Source organism: Pseudogymnoascus verrucosus (assembly GCF_001662655.1).
Source record: "Pseudogymnoascus verrucosus strain UAMH 10579 unplaced genomic scaffold scaffold_20, whole genome shotgun sequence".
In the NCBI taxonomy this organism is placed as follows: domain Eukaryota; kingdom Fungi; phylum Ascomycota; class Leotiomycetes; order Thelebolales; family Thelebolaceae; genus Pseudogymnoascus; species Pseudogymnoascus verrucosus.
Window position 1 is genome coordinate 341,079 of NW_017263671.1, and position 15,711 is coordinate 356,789.

The 15,711-nt window shown below is 47.9% G+C and overlaps 6 protein-coding genes across 6 annotated transcripts; 4 read left to right on the forward strand and 2 right to left on the reverse strand.

Annotated features, from left to right (window-relative positions):
• Positions 1–57: 57 nt before the first annotated feature.
• VE01_05545 (uncharacterized protein) lies at positions 58–3,304 on the forward strand (the record flags this gene model as incomplete). The annotated part of the gene is made up of 8 exons (XM_018275008.2): positions 58–118; positions 175–528; positions 581–738; positions 808–1,545; positions 1,592–1,719; positions 1,770–2,200; positions 2,255–2,830; positions 2,905–3,304. The coding sequence occupies 8 exons, from the start codon at positions 58–60 to the stop codon at positions 3,297–3,299; spliced, it is 2,841 nt and encodes a 946-aa protein (XP_018130703.1). The 3' UTR covers positions 3,300–3,304.
• A 301-nt stretch (positions 3,305–3,605) lies between these two features.
• On the reverse strand, positions 3,606–4,614 carry VE01_05546 (uncharacterized protein; the record flags this gene model as incomplete). The annotated part of the gene is made up of 2 exons (XM_018275009.1): positions 3,606–4,488; positions 4,541–4,614. The coding sequence occupies 2 exons, from the start codon at positions 4,612–4,614 to the stop codon at positions 3,606–3,608; spliced, it is 957 nt and encodes a 318-aa protein (XP_018130702.1).
• A 584-nt stretch (positions 4,615–5,198) lies between these two features.
• On the forward strand, positions 5,199–7,226 carry VE01_05547 (uncharacterized protein). Its single transcript, XM_018275010.2, has 3 exons — positions 5,199–5,380; positions 5,438–5,525; positions 5,632–7,226. Exons 1-3 carry the CDS (start codon positions 5,291–5,293, stop codon positions 6,396–6,398), a joined length of 945 nt encoding a protein of 314 aa, XP_018130571.1. The 5' UTR covers positions 5,199–5,290; the 3' UTR covers positions 6,399–7,226.
• Positions 7,227–7,724: 498 nt separating this feature from the next.
• On the forward strand, positions 7,725–9,399 carry VE01_05548 (uncharacterized protein; the record flags this gene model as incomplete). Its single annotated transcript, XM_018275011.2, has 1 exon — positions 7,725–9,399. One exon carries the CDS (start codon positions 7,725–7,727, stop codon positions 9,270–9,272), a length of 1,548 nt encoding a protein of 515 aa, XP_018130572.1. The 3' UTR covers positions 9,273–9,399.
• Positions 9,400–11,737: 2,338 nt separating this feature from the next.
• VE01_05549 (uncharacterized protein) lies at positions 11,738–13,764 on the forward strand. Its single transcript, XM_018275012.2, has 3 exons — positions 11,738–12,412; positions 12,483–12,998; positions 13,053–13,764. The coding sequence occupies exons 1-3, from the start codon at positions 12,173–12,175 to the stop codon at positions 13,641–13,643; spliced, it is 1,347 nt and encodes a 448-aa protein (XP_018130705.1). The 5' UTR covers positions 11,738–12,172; the 3' UTR covers positions 13,644–13,764.
• A 340-nt stretch (positions 13,765–14,104) lies between these two features.
• Positions 14,105–15,343, reverse strand: VE01_05550 (uncharacterized protein). Its single transcript, XM_018275013.2, has 2 exons — positions 15,113–15,343; positions 14,105–15,044 (listed from the first exon to the last, which is right to left on the reverse strand). Exons 1-2 carry the CDS (start codon positions 15,272–15,274, stop codon positions 14,205–14,207), a joined length of 1,002 nt encoding a protein of 333 aa, XP_018130706.1. The 5' UTR covers positions 15,275–15,343; the 3' UTR covers positions 14,105–14,204.
• Positions 15,344–15,711: the final 368 nt, after the last annotated feature.

Genomic DNA, 15,711 nt, shown 5'->3' on the forward strand with positions numbered 1-15,711 from the left:
GTTCAGTGTCAATATTTTACTTTGAACAGTTATTATTCCCTTCCTTCGCGCTTCCAAATGACAAATCTACCTCCTGGGAAGCGGCAGGCTAAAGAGAAGCGTGTTGCTGCTCTTCTTTGTTAGTATTGACCTCTTTCTTCAAAGCTGGCACAACTGACAAACCCCACTCACCAGCCTTCTCTGCAACTACCCGAAGCAAACTTGCACCACTTCCGTCCGGACCAGCCTCACTGAACCTTCAAACACAACTCCACGAACAGATCAACGGATTCCCCAGTAGCCTCACATCTCTCGCCGTTTCGAAGCATCAAGATCTCGATACAGAAGGCTTGACACTATGGAACCTCGCCACACGGCTCATGCGGTCCAAGGACTTCCCAATCTCACCGGAGCAACGGGCGACACTGCTTGCGGCGCGGGTGTTTGCCTTTCTGCTGTTGGATGGTGGGCTAGGCAAGGGCAACACTTCACCCGTCTTTGTTTCACGCCTTATGAAGATTGCGCTCAAGGCTGCGAAGGGTTGCATTGGTAGGCCCCCATACTGGATTCACGGTAATGTAGACTGACAGCTGAGATGCAGATGCCAAGAGGCTTGATTTTGCACTCAAGGTGTTGGAGAAGGCGGCCGTGTACGAAGGCCAACTTTCCATGCATGATGGCACTGTAAAGTCATCACTCGAGAAATCAGAGACGTACTCTCAGTTACAATCGGAATACTATGTGGTCAGAACAACTTTGGTGAGAAGATTTTCCCCCTGACAACCGCCTTTTCTCTCCTCATGACTACCATTGCTGACTTCCCCCCAGGCCTGGCGCCAGGACAAAGTTGAAGTCGCAGAACACATGTATAAGAAAGCAGCGCTATCCGACAACACCCTCGATCCCGATACCGCTGAAAGCCTGGGAGACCTCCTCTATGAAATGGGGAGAGATTTCTTCAAAAAGAAACAACATGAGTTGGCGGATAAGTGGTTGGAGCGAGCTTCTAGAATCATCACAGGACAGGAGATAGATAGGCTGAGTACTGACGCGACGAATCTTCAGACCAGCATCATACAAGCCCGTGTCCAGGCCCTTCTTGCCATTGAGAGAGAGGATGCTCTCGATATGGCAAATAGTTTGATTAACAACCTCGAGAGCGAGGTTGGGGACAGGTTAATCGTTCTCCTGCTAAAACTTGAGGTGCTGTCAGCACCTGTCAGCCGGACTTTCGACTGTAGTGCATACGGCGATGTGATATACAGGATGATACGAACAGTCATGTTGACAGAAGGAAATTTCAAGCTGATAATGCACCATATTCGGAAGCTGAACGACAAGGGGCCAAGTCTCGCTTGTAGTATGCTTGACTCGTTTCTGCAGAGTCGTCTTTTCGAAGCCGGAAATGAGGAATGGATCGAGAAGGCTCTCGTCAATAGGATATGGATATCTACGAATACAAGGGATTGCCCAGAGGTGTTGAAATCCGTGGGGGAGGTCTTAGAAGCCGTTGGCTCAAATATTAGCAAACCTTTGAGCGCGTCAGCCACTCATGCGGCCCAGACAGTGAGTCTATGCCCCGATTCAAAGATATGGAGACTAATTGAAGAAGCTGTTGTGGAAGCGCATTGAGTCAAATTACAGCGATGGGAATTACGAAGCTGCTGAAGATTGGTGCAGGTTGGCTATGCAGAAAGTTTTCGAGCAAGCCGGAGATATGAACAAAGCTAAGATTGTCAGGTAATTAAGCAGTGTAATCACATATTGGAGGCACGCTGACCTATTCGTAGAAAGCTCTTACTTTGCGCTCTCAGTCGGGGCGATGTATCTGATGCTCGCGGAATTATTGGTCAGATTCCAGGGTCATCCAAAGATGATCCGATGACTCGGTTTTTGATGTTCAAAATCGCAATCCGTTCCAATGAACTTGAATTAGCTTCGGCGTGCCTCGGAAAGGTCTACGAGGCAGCAACGGATGACTATACCATGATATATGCATGCGTTATTGATGCGCAGCAAGTTGGTGACAGGACGCTTGCCCTTGCAGGCCTCCAATTAGTCCTGCAAAAATACGAGTACAATGCACCTTCAGCCGTCAATTTTCCCGCTCTGCTCAGATGCATGATACGATTTATATTGTCACAGCTAGAGTCGGGGGAACCAGAGAAAGACATCGACGTACCTTCAGCAGTCGATCAGTTATGCAGGCTATTTGATGGTGGTACGGCCATGATCCGCGCTGCCGTTCTCACGAAATTCAGCTAATATATTGTAGGCTCCACGCACGCTCAGAGATCGATCAAGCAGGAGGATAAGAACAACGGAACTAAACTGTGGACAATACAAGAGCTGGATTGGTTCTCTAAGAATGCGTACAATCTATCGTTAAAGTATAGCTCCGAGTGGCACCCCGAACAGGTTCTACAAATCATCCAGAGCTGCATCAAATTCGCCAGCCTATATCCAAAAGATATCGACAATGCAACCTCAAACGATGTGACACACCGTCACATCTTCTGTGACTTTCTTTCCGTGATATTACTAGTCTCAGTAGCTCGAGCAGAAGACAACATTGAAGCTCAACTGCAGGATTATCTCGAGCTTAGGAAACACGTCGATAGTTTTGATGCTCGCCTTCAATCTATTATTGATGTTCTTGAAGAAGGCCCACAGCAAGACCTTCTAAAGAAACTGGCAACTCTTCTCGTGTTTGACTTTGAAGCCGCAATCCGCCTCAAAGCCTGGGACGATCTCACCGAAATAATCCTAAAGGCTGATTGCTGCAAAAGTATGAAAATCTATGAGAAGATGTCAGATATGCTTCTGTCGGAACCCAGTATTCCCGTCGCAGGTATATGTCTTTTCTATACTCTCTCTAGACCCCCTTCGCTCATGACCATATGTGCCGTGCGCTGACGAGTATAGTTCTCATTCCAACACTCAAACGCGTTGTCAATGAAGCTTGGTCCCTCGAGTCCTTCGATATTGCCAAGCTTTCGCGGTATATGCGTTGCCTCTTCCGCCTTGGGCTTTCCTCTGGCGATGGGCCGCTGGCGGAGAGCCTTCTCGACCAGGTTTCGGAGTTGGCCAGCTCGGCAGAAAACAGCGAGACGTCGTATCCGTTGGAGGAGCTGGAGTATGTGGCCACAACTGCATTCAACCGCGCGGTGGACTATTATTGTACTGGCGAGGATGATGCGTGCAGGAGGTGGGCGGAAAAGGCAATTGGTGTAGCAGGGTTCTGTGCGGATGGAGGAGGCTTGAGAAACCTGTTGCAAGAGAAGCTGGTTGGGCTACAATTTGCTAAGGAGGGGGCGTGAGGAACAAAAATATGTTCAGTAGCTTGAAGTATGCCCAGTGCCTTCTTTTTGGGGTTGGCGATTTATTATTTAGCTATTTACTGTTGCATACCCTCTATAGATATGGCAATACATATATGCTTCCCTAGTTCACGGGTTAATCAGTAATCTCTTGCTAATCTTATGCACTCGTATTATTGCTACGGCTAAAGTTCTCAGATATTAATGGTAAAGATGTGTACAACCAACTCCCCCCCACAAACAGACCTTCTAACTTCCAACTTGGAACCCCCAACATTCACCCCCCTAGCCCACCCCTCCAACTTCTCACTTAGAAACCACAGCCATCGCCACCCTAGTCCACTCCTCTAACCTCTCCGCAAGCTGCTCATCCTTCGCCGCACCACTCTGGCACCTCAGCTCTCCAAAACGCTTAAAGATCTCCATATACGCCCCGCTCTGCTCCGCCGTCATATCCTGACTAGCCGCACAAAACACACTATTCCACGACCCCTTATCCGCAGGCCATATCAATCCGACCATGCGCATGATTGAGAGAAGACTCGAAATGCCTGTCCCGGACTCCTCCACCGATGTGGCAAGGTTCGTATCAACCACGCCGGGATGCACAGACGAAACCCAGATCTCGCCCCCCCCGTTCTGCGCACTGGGAGAACCGGGGCCGTACGAATTTTGCAGAGTCTTGGTGTGCAGAATATTGGCCAGCTTGCTCTGTCCGTATCGTGACCATGGGCCGCTGTCCTTGAGTGATAGATCATCGAAATTGATACCGCCCTTGGGTGCGCTCAAGTGACCCGATGAAGTTAGATTGACGATGCGGACGCTGCCAGGAGAAAGCGTCTTGGAAGTCTGCAACATGAGAGGGAGAAGATGCTCCGTCAAAACCCAGTGGGAGAGGTAGTTGGTCTGCCACTGGGCCTCGTAACCATCCTTCGTCATTTCAAAAGGCGTAGCCATGATGCCTGCATTGTTGACCAGGCCATGCAGGGTTGTTTCGAGGGTGATGAATAACTTGGCGGCTGCGACGACGCTGGTGAGGTCCATGAGGTCCATTTGCAGGAGGTCGATATTGGCTGAGGGGTGCATTTTCTTGATGTTTCTGATGGCTTCTGTGCCCTTCTTTGGGGATCGGGCGCACATGTAGACGTGGGCGCCATGTTCTGCTAGGTGGGATACGGTATAGTAGCCTCTGTGCTTTGGTCAGATTGGTGATTCAGGTTTGTAGTGAAAGGAAAACTTACATGCCGGAGTTCCCACCGGTGACTATGAATACTTTGCCCTTGAGGACGGGTAGAGTGTCGGGATGGAAAGTCATGTTTAAGACGAGTACTTGAGTTGATGTGTGAAGGTGTAATAGTAAGGAATAGATAATTCAATGTCTGATACCGAGTTCTATTTTTGATGATACAAAAAGATCGGTTTAAATAAAGGATTTGCCATCATATTTATATTGGGTTCATTGAACAATGTCCGAGACTCTTCCACGTACATGTTATTCCAATTATCATATGTGGTGAGCAGGCTGCATAACCTTGGACCAATCGCCCAACATCAAACTTAGATCGAGTTTGTGAGCCACCTGCATGAACTTTAGGGCTCACTGCCGTATCAGTAGCTGCTCTTTAAACTAGCCACCTTGTAAAAATCATAATGTTGCGCGTCTGCCAATTAACCAGTGTATCCGTGCCATGATGCTAGGATCGTGATCCTAGTCTACAATGTGAGCAGACTGCATGACGCTAGACCTCCTTAAGTTGGACCCTATAGTAGTAGCTAATAATATCGCGTCAATTCACTAACCCTAACTCCTAGCTCCTAACCCCTGTCTGTCTACGCGTTAGCTTATTAGTTGGGGCTCCGCCCCGCAGGCTGACTGTTGACTGTCTGTCAGATTCGTCATGGTGATTGTGAGCAGGCTACATAAAACTCCCTTGGCTGATTTGAAGCAACTTCCATCGTCCATCATTAGATTCATTATCACCGTAATTGCTATGTCCGAGAGCATCATGACTAGTACGTACCAGCCTGTAAATCCGGTAGCACCGCGTTACCAACTCACGTCGATGCCACAGTTGGCCGAAGTACGTATTAGGCCGCGTTGAATCACCGAGACGACGTGACTTGCTCACTGCATACAGGCAATAAGCAAGGAAGACGACTGGACTGGGACCAAGGATGCTGCAGCGCGCAGAAGGGCACAGACTAGGCTTAACACAAGGGCATACCGTTAGTAATTCCCTTTTGTTTAAGTTTGGAGTCAGGAGGCAGGAGATGGGAGATAGGACTAGTCCGATCGAGGTGTATCCCATTCCCGAAACTGATAGTTAAGTAGGAAAACGCAAAGCCTTGGCTGCAAATAAGACACCGGTTAAATCAGAAGAGCTGGTAGAGTGCTGGGACATTAAGCAGCAATCCTTCTCCGTCGTCCCAGCATCCCGTATTAAGGAATTATACAATGGCAGAAGTGCCTTGCTGCCGGATAAACAAAGAAAAGCCCAGTTTAACATTGTCTTCCCTCTCTGCCCAGACCACCTCATTACACTCCTCCAATACAACGCCCTCCGCGCTCTGGCTGTCAACCGCACTCTAATCTCAGGCATCCTTGTTACGCCGCTCGACTGTGGCGAAGAAATTATCCACGTCATCCCTTACCCCTCCAAGCCCGAACTGCTCCCTTTATCACTTTTGCCCACCGTCCTTCAACAAACGGTGCCGCACGGGGACTGGATTGACATGTTCCCGTGTCCCGAGGGGCGAGACCGACTAATTCGAGCCGCCGGCACCTTCGACGAGGACGAGCTCTGGGCCGACTGCATCGGCGGGCTGTTCGAAGGCTTTCCCGACGACGAGGTCGAGCGACGCGGCATTATTGCGTGGTCGCCGCCTTGGGATATCACCGGGTGGGAGATGTCGGAAGGGTTTATGAGGAAATGGGGATGGCTGTTCAAAGGGTTGCCGGGGCCGTTGGCGGCGACGAATCGGTGGCGGATGCAGAGAGGCGAAGAACCGTTTACTCATGATGACTGCATGTCACATGCAACCGTGTTACCTTTGTGTTGTCCAGATACTTCTTCGTCATCGGATGAGCTGGGTGTTTAAGACTTTAGGTAGTATTACTACACTAGGAATAGTCCACCAGTCCTTTCGGCCCTATATGTGGCACTGAGAGAGTGCAGTAAATGTCCATAATGCGAAGAGCCAGCAAGGAGGCGCTCCAAATTGGGGTTTTATCAATTGACTAGGCTGTTCTATCTGTTGGTATTTGGGTTCATATGGGTCGTGGCGGTCAGGTTTCTTTCAAGAACCCCTTTATCTGTTTATAATTTGGGTCCATATTGGCCGTAGCGGCGAGCTTTCTTTCAAGAACTCTTTTATCTGTTCGTAGTTTGGGTTCGTATTGCTCGTGGCGCTGCACCTCGAACAATCTTTGGGGCCGTATAGACTGTTCCAAGGTTCCGCGGATTCCCGGCCACAGCCTGTTATAGTTGCCAAACTAGGAATTATACATGTCCTTCAAAAGTACTGTGTAGTTTCGCCGAGTAGGAAAAGGCTTATTTATTCGGACACCCCGATGATATTTATGAGTCAGATTATCAACTCGGGGTTATCATCCCCGAAAATATCGTCATCCGCTCGGTGTAGCTTGCTGAGCCACCGACCGACCTGTCCCTTATGAAATCAGCATGTTGCTCTTAACCAGTAGAGGGTGATTACTTGCAAGAGACCATTTGTTGCAAGTCCAGATTTCGGTTACAGAGTGAAGTGTGACCTACCAGTTAACTATTATGATCAATCTATTTTCTATACACAAAATGCTGGCATAGACTTATTCTTCGGCCAGGAATATCTGGCGTCAGTTTAGACTCGATTTCAGACAAAGAACTACAGATACTTAACACAACGGTGAAATGATGTCGTGCGACCCCCATCTACAGCTCATGCGCCGATAAGGTATTCCACGCGAGTTGAATGCTGCCATCTTCTGACTGAGTTAAACCTAGCGTGAGTGTAACTAGCCATGCACCATGCATTGTGACACGGAACGTTGCTCAGCTGAAGGCTCAGCTGAGTATCTATCCTAAGACACTGAGTCTATGTTTCCAGTCCGGATCTCACACGTGGGGCATAACACCGTTGGAATTCTTCAGCTCGGAAGCGACCGTAAGACATTTTTGCACCTCCTTTCGCCGTTGAACTATGTAAGATCTAGCTTGCAAATATGCACATCGTATAAGTTACAAGCTCGAGCTCAGGTCATTGTTGAATCCATTTCAACCCAACTCGTAACCTAGTTGCCTCCCTAGCTGAGATAGTCGTCTTGTCAGAACTTTGAATTGTCTATGGTAGGACACTGCGCAGTGTCGACTGTGTGCTGTCTGTATAACTATACGGGGCTCCGCCCTCGGTGCGATCCAACGAAACGCAATGTTGGACTTAGAATCCGACACCCAAGTTGATCAGACGCGTAAGCAGGTATCGTCGCGGTCAAAGCTTCGCGACAGCTGCCATGCCTGTGCCATTTCCAAGGTTAAATGTCCCAAAGAAAAACCATCATGTTCAAAATGCGAATGCCGTGGCATCACATGCCAGTACTTCTTGGCTAAACGTCCTGGTCGCAGGCGTGAGAACAACACAGTCAACGGCACAGGGAGCAACACAAGTCGATGCCAGTCCAGCAAAAGTCTTGCAACAAGCTCCAACTCCAGCTCCAGCTCCAATTCCAACTCTAACCCCAATACCAAATCCAATACCGACAGCAGCCGGTCTATGGAGTGGGAGGCACCTCTAGATATGCAACCCACTCCCGGAACCGGCTTGCTATCAAAAGGAGGCACAATAATTCCAACCAATTCGTATGGCACCGATGGCTACCTTATGACACCTTTAAGCCTAAGCGTCCCGGCATCTCCAAGACAAGACAATATGTTTTCAACAAATGCAGCACAATTTTCTGTACCTGGCGAGGTCGGCATGTTCTCTGGTCTAGTAGATTTTGGATCTGAGGTCAACGACATGGATTTCATCATGTCGGCCATGGATTCTCCGTTTGACCTGCTTGGAATGGAGTGCGGTGGCATCACTGGTAGCATCACGCAAACACCAAATGATATTGAGTCGCTCCTCATGCCAACCGAGAGAGTCGATTTTGACCATGCTTCATTGGATACGCCATCCTCACTTGATTTATTGAGCACATCGAGCGCGGCGTCATCAACCGCCTCCAATATCCATTCGCTGCCGACTGGGATGACGAGTATATCGGATATCATCGAAACCTCACCGTGTGGATGTCTGATGCAAGCACTAGATCTCTTGAAGAAGCTTTCCACTAGCTCAACCTCTTCCCGCACGGCATTTCCCAGTCTGGATGCCACGGACATGCCAAGAACTGTTAATGCTAGTTCAGCGCAGACTGTCGTCTTCGAAAATAAGCAAGGCATGGAAGCTGTCAGTAGCAAGCTTGCATGCTCGTCGTGCGTTGACGATGGCTTCTTGCTAACAGTCATCTCCATGATCGTGCTGAAAATATTAGAACGATATGCCACTGTGGCGCAGGCACAGCCGCGCAAGACTGGAAAAAGCGAGCCGGAAACTGACAATCCAGTGAGGCTATCGATCAGCACTACTTCTGGTAGCGATGACTGGATGAGAGCGCCAAATCATGTCCTTAATGGATCGTATGACGACGGAGGAAGCGAGCGCGTGGCCGCTCAGCTTGTTCTCAGCGAGCTGCATCGCGTGCAGAGGTTAGTGAACCAGCTGTCACCGAAACTCAAAGGGCCAAAGGAGAGAGAAGGTCAAAATATAGCCCCGAAGATGAGGTACTGGGGCCGTCCTAGGGCTGCAGGAGATGGTGACAGAATGACGTTGACTTCTATCTTGGCTGGCACCTTGGACCAAATGGAGAGGGATGTTCGCAAAAGCTTGAGTACTCTGTCAGCAGAGATAATCAACGGGCTACGGCAAGTTTAAATTAGTACGTGCCGGACATATGATGGTTATTTGGATTGAAACCCCGTACATTCTCCACCTAAGGGGTGAGTCAATAGACAGACTCAAGGTGGAGCTACAGAAACGGGCATAGTATATAGCTTAATAGACATTTGGCATTATAATTCTAAACTATAGGTCTACAGCCAAAACTCCCCTATACGCATTCTATCTATCAATATGCTATTCCAAGTTATTATACCCGCCAAACAAATTATATGCCTGAAGTTCACGTGGACGTAAGCACGACATACTTCACAGGCATATGATTCCATTTAAGAGGATATGCTCATAATGTGGCTTGGTGGCTTGGCGGGAACTGCCATGGCTCCAACCCGACCTTCTATAAAATGGAGTGCCATACGAGCATGGCAATCTTACCGCTGGTCACAAGAAACGGGCCAGTAGTAAGTGGTCAGGTGGCTATGTGCTATCTGTATTGAGTCTTGACAAGGTAGCATCAGCCAAATGCTTCTGCCATGCCATCGTCGGCGATCACTTCTACATCCGGGATACGACTGTTGAATACGCTATATTTGTGGAGCTATACGAGGCGATGGATGAGGTGGGTAAGACACAGTGTTCTAGTTCGTTGGTGGATATTTATTATTCTAGAACGGCCTTCCTTATCAGTGTACCATTTTAAAGGAGGGTGTCACAGCAGTTGCTGAAATTCAATCGCTGTTGTACAACAGTGGCAAACTTTCGGTATTCAGAGGCACACTCGCACCTGCTTACGTAGATTACGTGTCTCGTAACAAACTTCCCAGGGATTTTCTTATTTAAAGATAATAAGTATAATTCAATTTGATTCTCACGGTTGAAATCAGCGTGCTCGGCGCTAATTAGGACATCTAGCAACCCCTTGAAGCTGACGACTACCTCACCGACCCTGACGAATTCCCCAACCCAGCATATCGTCATCCTAGCCCAAATTAACACAATCCATTCGGACCATCGGAAAACAGATAACTAACATGCTTCAACTCGTGTCAGCAAAATTCTTGCCCCCACCGACTAAATGTTCCTTGTACCACGGGCCATGTTTCATACGGTTGAAATCTTCAATACTTTGGAATGCCGCCTAGCTGAAATAGTCAAAGTCTGCAGTATCGGCCATCTGATGATCAAATAGTTGGTTCATCAAATTACGAGTGTTGCTTTAATTACCAATCTAAATACTATACTAACTAAAAGGCAAGAGTAGGTGTGCTACTTGGGAAGAAAACAATGAGTGGTTGCATGCTAGGAAAAACTCGCTGAACTGGGTCTAAGTCTTTACACCATACTTTACCATAAAGCCCCGAAGGGCAATTAGCACCCAAGCCGCATGTAATACGTCAGGAGCCCAGAAGCATTATATGTTAACAATTTTGAACTTACGATATATATGGCGTCAATTCGCGGTAGAAGAAAAGTTCTCGGCTGGTGTTTTAAACCTCCAATAAAACACCATGCGCACCTAACTTGATACTAAACCATTACCAGTAAGGGTCGACGTGCCAGCCATAGCTGTTATTTTGGGGTCCTTTCTATCAGGTTATGTCAATCTCCTCTATACGCAATCTGGACCTTGTCTAACTATTAGACTCAGGCGCTATGACGAGCCTTTCGGCATTTGCCGTCCCTGTATTTATAGATACTAACACCGAATAATTGCTCCGGCAATGGATTCAGCCCTACCGTTACGGCCACATGTACATACCCACATTTCGTATTGTGACGTTGGGGCTATGCGTATGCATCCTTAAGCGGAAGAGGCTCGAGCCACAAGCAATGGTACCAATATGGCGTGGCAGCCACATTGTCAATTTCTATGGTGCCATTCACCTAGCTTGCCGTGGCGGAAACGAATCATACCTTATTCCAGATGGGGTCGAGAAATTTGGCGACAGAGCTAACCTTTGCGAAAGCTCTAGTTTTGAAGTGAGCGTGGTTGCATGTTATGCAGTCTCTGTTTCCCATATTCGGAGCAATCACAGGCTTCGTCAGCCTTCTGCAGGAAATACGGTAGCAACGTGACAATTATACCGTCGAGTCTTCGTATATTCAATAGCCCGTATAGTTAGCATAGTGGCAATTCAGTATGTTTCGTTATCATTTGGGGCCCGTAAATCAATCCACCTCCACTAGCTCCGACTATCCAAGTGCTGTAAAACTCGCCGGAAGAATCTTACATGTAAACAGAGCAGGTAATCACAACTAATGTGTATATTGGCGTAATATATTCCAATACGATAAGACGGATTCGGCGTAAAAAGGCTGACCTGCTGGAACGGGGGATTGGAAGTTGCCGTGGTGGTATTGATTATTGACCCGGCATTACACCGTTAATTCCCCACTATTTAAAGTGTCACGAAGGCGCCGCTAGCTCCGGGAGATCGTACCGCTAAGCCTTTAAAAAGCCTTCGGTTGTACTGTACTAGTTAAGCTACGGTAGGGTACTACGCGGTTGAAAGCAATAAGTGGCACGGGTCTTGGCACATTTCTGGTATATTTCTGGCAGTAAACCGTGCCACTTTTTTCTTCACCCGCGTAGGTACGTACTAGACCTGTTGAAGAACGAAGATGAGACCTTTCTTGTTGTTTGGCGCGATGATCCCCCGTAGACCACAGCCACCGCCACTGCCTTATCTAGCTCGGAAGGTAACCCCAGTTGATGGGCGATAAAATATTGGTATGATACGTTATTTAGCCAAGCCGCCAGGTAACAACGGGAAATATCCGTTATTGTGCGTCCCGGGGCGTTCTGCAACCCCACCGGTCATTCCAGTTTTCCAAGATTCGTACAATTTGAGGGAATGTAGTCCCTATCTCTACCGTGGCCCTCGGACGCAGGATTTTGTCTCCTTTGATTTATACAAAACAATTCTAGCTTTATTATGGATAGATTGACGGAACTCAATGGTCATAGCGATCAGCTCGCCCAAGCTATCAGGAGCCTCGTCGATAGCCGTCGAGGAGCCGATTCTTCTGACCAGCTGGGGCCAAGTGCTGACACTGATGTAGACAGAGATCAATCTTTATTCACAAGAGCCAAGTCAAATATTCTGGCCAGTATTGCAGCAATCAAGTCCATAGTTGGTGAACCAGCAGACTTCCTCCAGGATTTTTCTCGCCAGGTAAGCGGAACTTCTCATCATTTGCTCCCCTGCCCTTTCTATTTTTCTCATCTCAACTTACATAATCCAGATCGAAATCCTTGCTTGTCTTCGGTGGCTAGCGGAATTCCAAGTTTTTGCGTGCATCCCGTTTGACGAAAGCTTGCCTATCAAGGATTTGGCGGACCTAGTAGGAGTTCCCGAGAGCCAGTTGGTTCGTGTCATCCGTCTGACTGCCACATGCGGATTTCTGCGGGAACCGATACTAGGCTTTGTGTCCCACAGCCCCCTCTCGGCGCAATTCATATCCAACCAGTCATTAGTTGACGCTATGGTGTTTATTGCCGAGTTGGCTACTCCCACAGCATTGCAGATGCCGCAAGCAACGCAGCGATTTGGAGCCTCGTCGAGTGCCACCGAGAGCGCATACAACTTAGCTCTCAATACGGTGCGGCCGTTTCATGTGGCTATCCAAGAACGCTCTAAGCTGCGTCGTCAATGGTCAGCTTACCTTTGCCATGCAGCAGGGTTGCACCAGGAGGAAGAAATCATCGAAGTGTTATCGCGGCTCAACTGGTCTAACCTTGGTAATGCGTGCATAGTCGAGGTAAGCTAAATGTAATCTATTCGTGTATCGTACCAAACTAACATTGGGCGGCAGGTAGGGGCAAAGTCGACCTCGATGGCAAGCTCTCTTTCCAAAATGTTTCCAAGCTTGCGGTTGGTCGTGCAAATCGACAATACACAATCTTCTTTGCTAGATCGAGACTACATGTGGCAAAATGCAGTTCTGGCAAGCTCAATCCGGGACAGCTCTAGCTCTGGATCTAGCCCTTCTCCCACAAACCCTTTTATCACGGTTACCTATCATGCCATGGGCATGCCGCAGTCTGTGACAGATGCTGCCGTTTATATTATTCACGTGCCTGCCACATCCTCAGGATTGACGATTAAAGCAGAACTGGATGATTACTTAGGTGTGCTTCGTACCAGCGGGGGCATCATGCTTATCTTGACGACACGACTGCTTCCCGAGCCAGGCACTCTTCCCAACCCAGAGATCGAGGCCGTGGCGCGCGCACGGGATCTGAGCATGCTCCAACTGGCCAACGAGAGCGAGATGGAGATGTCCGAGCTTCTGAGTATAATAAAGACGGTGGGGGACAACGCTGGGAAACTCGTTGTCACTAATCACCTTCGCTCAAACAATGGCGTCATCCTAGCTTTAACTATCAAGTACCAAGCATATTAATTTCGGGCTATTTGAGTGCATAGTTACTTAGATGGGCATAAAATGACATGGAGCACAGGGAACCGCAGTGGTAGCTTATTAAGATTCGTTTTAATTCAAGTGACAATTAATCCAATATGAGAACTACATGCACCTCTAGATCTAACCTGTAGTGCGGGCGGCTGTTATCTTTGAAAACTATGCAAATCATCGTAATAATAGAGTAGTTCACTAGGCTAGTTCCCAAGTCCACATTTAACTTAGTTCATCTTAACTAGAAAATAAAAATGGACCGCAAGCAGTTGTTGCCATTGGTCCACAAACCACTCGAGTGAGTAATCCGCGAGGTGCGCGTTCTCCCCGAAGGCAACGTCCCATTGTCCCATTGTTCCATTGTTCCGAACTTGCTATAGTTTAGAACCTACTATGGGTTGGTAGGGGCTACGTATTGTGCGAGTGATAATGTGAAGTTAAGTAAAGAGGCTCCATTTAACTCTATTGCTTCTCGTAATATTATTTTCTATCGATTCTGCCATGCTATAAATTATCATATGAGTGCTTTAGAATATTGATTTCCATGATTTAAACTTGAATAGTTACGGCCAGTGGATTTTTCAGAGCCATAAACCGCTGCGTGGTTGTCTCCTCCATTTCCTCCACAGAGAACCACTTCTTCTTGCCTCTCCTCATTTCGAATGCAACCTTACAGTCATTCGCTAGTTTCCGTAGCACTTCGTCGATAAATGGCTCCAATGCGAGTATCCTCGTATCTTCGTCAAGCGACTCGCCGTAGATCTCTGTTACCAAGTCTTTGGTGGTGACGCTCTTCTCGCCGCGGCTACGGACTCTGCCAAGCGCATTCATAACTTGCTTCTCGCGCCGCAACTTGTTATCTAATTCCCCGGTAATTTTGGCTGGCAAGTCGGTGACTGTGGCGCCATGAGCAGAATAACCGATATGGCAATCCTGGGCAGCCATCTTCTGTAGGCTGGCCATGAACGTGCCGAGGTCTTCTACAGCACTGGTACCGTGGCCAAGGATATTGTCACCGGTAAACATTGCCTGCTCCTCTTCTAAGATAAAACACATGTGATCTTCTGAATGTCCAGGCACATGAATAGCACGGATTGTTGCGCCGTCAACAGAAAATATCTGTCCGTGGGTGATGTTCTGTTGGCTTTGGTCCGGTTCGTTCTTGTAGATGGAATTCGTGAGATGTGGGTATAGGCGCAGAAGAGCTGGAACTCCGCCGGTATGGTCACCGTGCCAATGGGTCAGCAGAACATATGAGAGGCTGATGTTCATTGATATAAATGTTGAGTCAATCAGTTTGGCCCATGCTGGCTCGCCCCCACCGGTATCAATGATGAGGCGTCGTTGGCCAGTGCCGACGATGTATGTGTTTGTCCCTTGATGCGTAAACTGCACGAAAGTATTAGCTGCCAATAATATATTAGAGATAGGGGCCAGATCCGGGGATGACCATTTACCTTTCCAGGGTTCTGGCCAAGAACGCGAAGCACTCTTGGAGTAAGCTGTTCAATACTCTCGATATGCGGCAGTCGTGCGGTCTGACCTTTAAGATACTCATCAAAGGCACAGATGTTCAACGACTTATTGATCTGCCTATATCCGCCCTTGTCGTTCTCCATGGCGAAAGTATAAATGCTTTCTAAGAATATATTATGAATGTGAAAACAGCTTTAGGTTGACATTAAGAGTGATACATATATTGTTTTCCCTTCATAACGGATCATGACTTCATAAAATGCCAAGAATAGCTCGGAGGCACTAGGGTGCTTGTTCTGATAAGGGGACAATGGGCATTGTGCCGAGGGGACCTTTCAGGCTCGGAGCCCGATCATGCATCGCATTATGACTCCATATCAATTTTGAGACGTAATAGACGTTTCTAGCCCTTCACATGCAAGAAAAATTATAAATATAGCATATCTAGGATTCTCGGACAGTAATTGTCGGGATGAACTACGGGCATTTCTTTTCGACGGGTGAATAACGGAGTGTGGCTGGTTTGGTTTGACTCGAGGCCAAGCAATAAATGTGGCGAAAGGTAGGTACGTATGAGACC

What these genes read in the sequence shown, in the direction of transcription:
- VE01_05547 (XM_018275010.2), top strand. Translation starts at nt 5,291, where the DNA reads ATGTCCGAGAGCATCATGACTAGTACGTACCAGCCTGTAAATCCGGTA. An exon ending in CGATGCCACAGTTGGCCGAA is followed by an intron (nt 5,381 to 5,437) that starts GTACGTATTAGG and finishes CACTGCATACAG; the next exon opens with GCAATAAGCAAGGAAGACGA. An exon ending in GCTTAACACAAGGGCATACC is followed by an intron (nt 5,526 to 5,631) that starts GTTAGTAATTCC and finishes ATAGTTAAGTAG; the next exon opens with GAAAACGCAAAGCCTTGGCT.
- VE01_05549 (XM_018275012.2), top strand. Translation starts at nt 12,173, where the DNA reads ATGGATAGATTGACGGAACTCAATGGTCATAGCGATCAGCTCGCCCAA. An exon ending in TCCAGGATTTTTCTCGCCAG is followed by an intron (nt 12,413 to 12,482) that starts GTAAGCGGAACT and finishes TACATAATCCAG; the next exon opens with ATCGAAATCCTTGCTTGTCT. An exon ending in GTAATGCGTGCATAGTCGAG is followed by an intron (nt 12,999 to 13,052) that starts GTAAGCTAAATG and finishes ATTGGGCGGCAG; the next exon opens with GTAGGGGCAAAGTCGACCTC.
- VE01_05550 (XM_018275013.2), bottom strand. Translation starts at nt 15,274, where the DNA reads ATGGAGAACGACAAGGGCGGATATAGGCAGATCAATAAGTCGTTGAAC. An exon ending in TTGGCCAGAACCCTGGAAAG is followed by an intron (nt 15,045 to 15,112) that starts GTAAATGGTCAT and finishes ACTTTCGTGCAG; the next exon opens with TTTACGCATCAAGGGACAAA.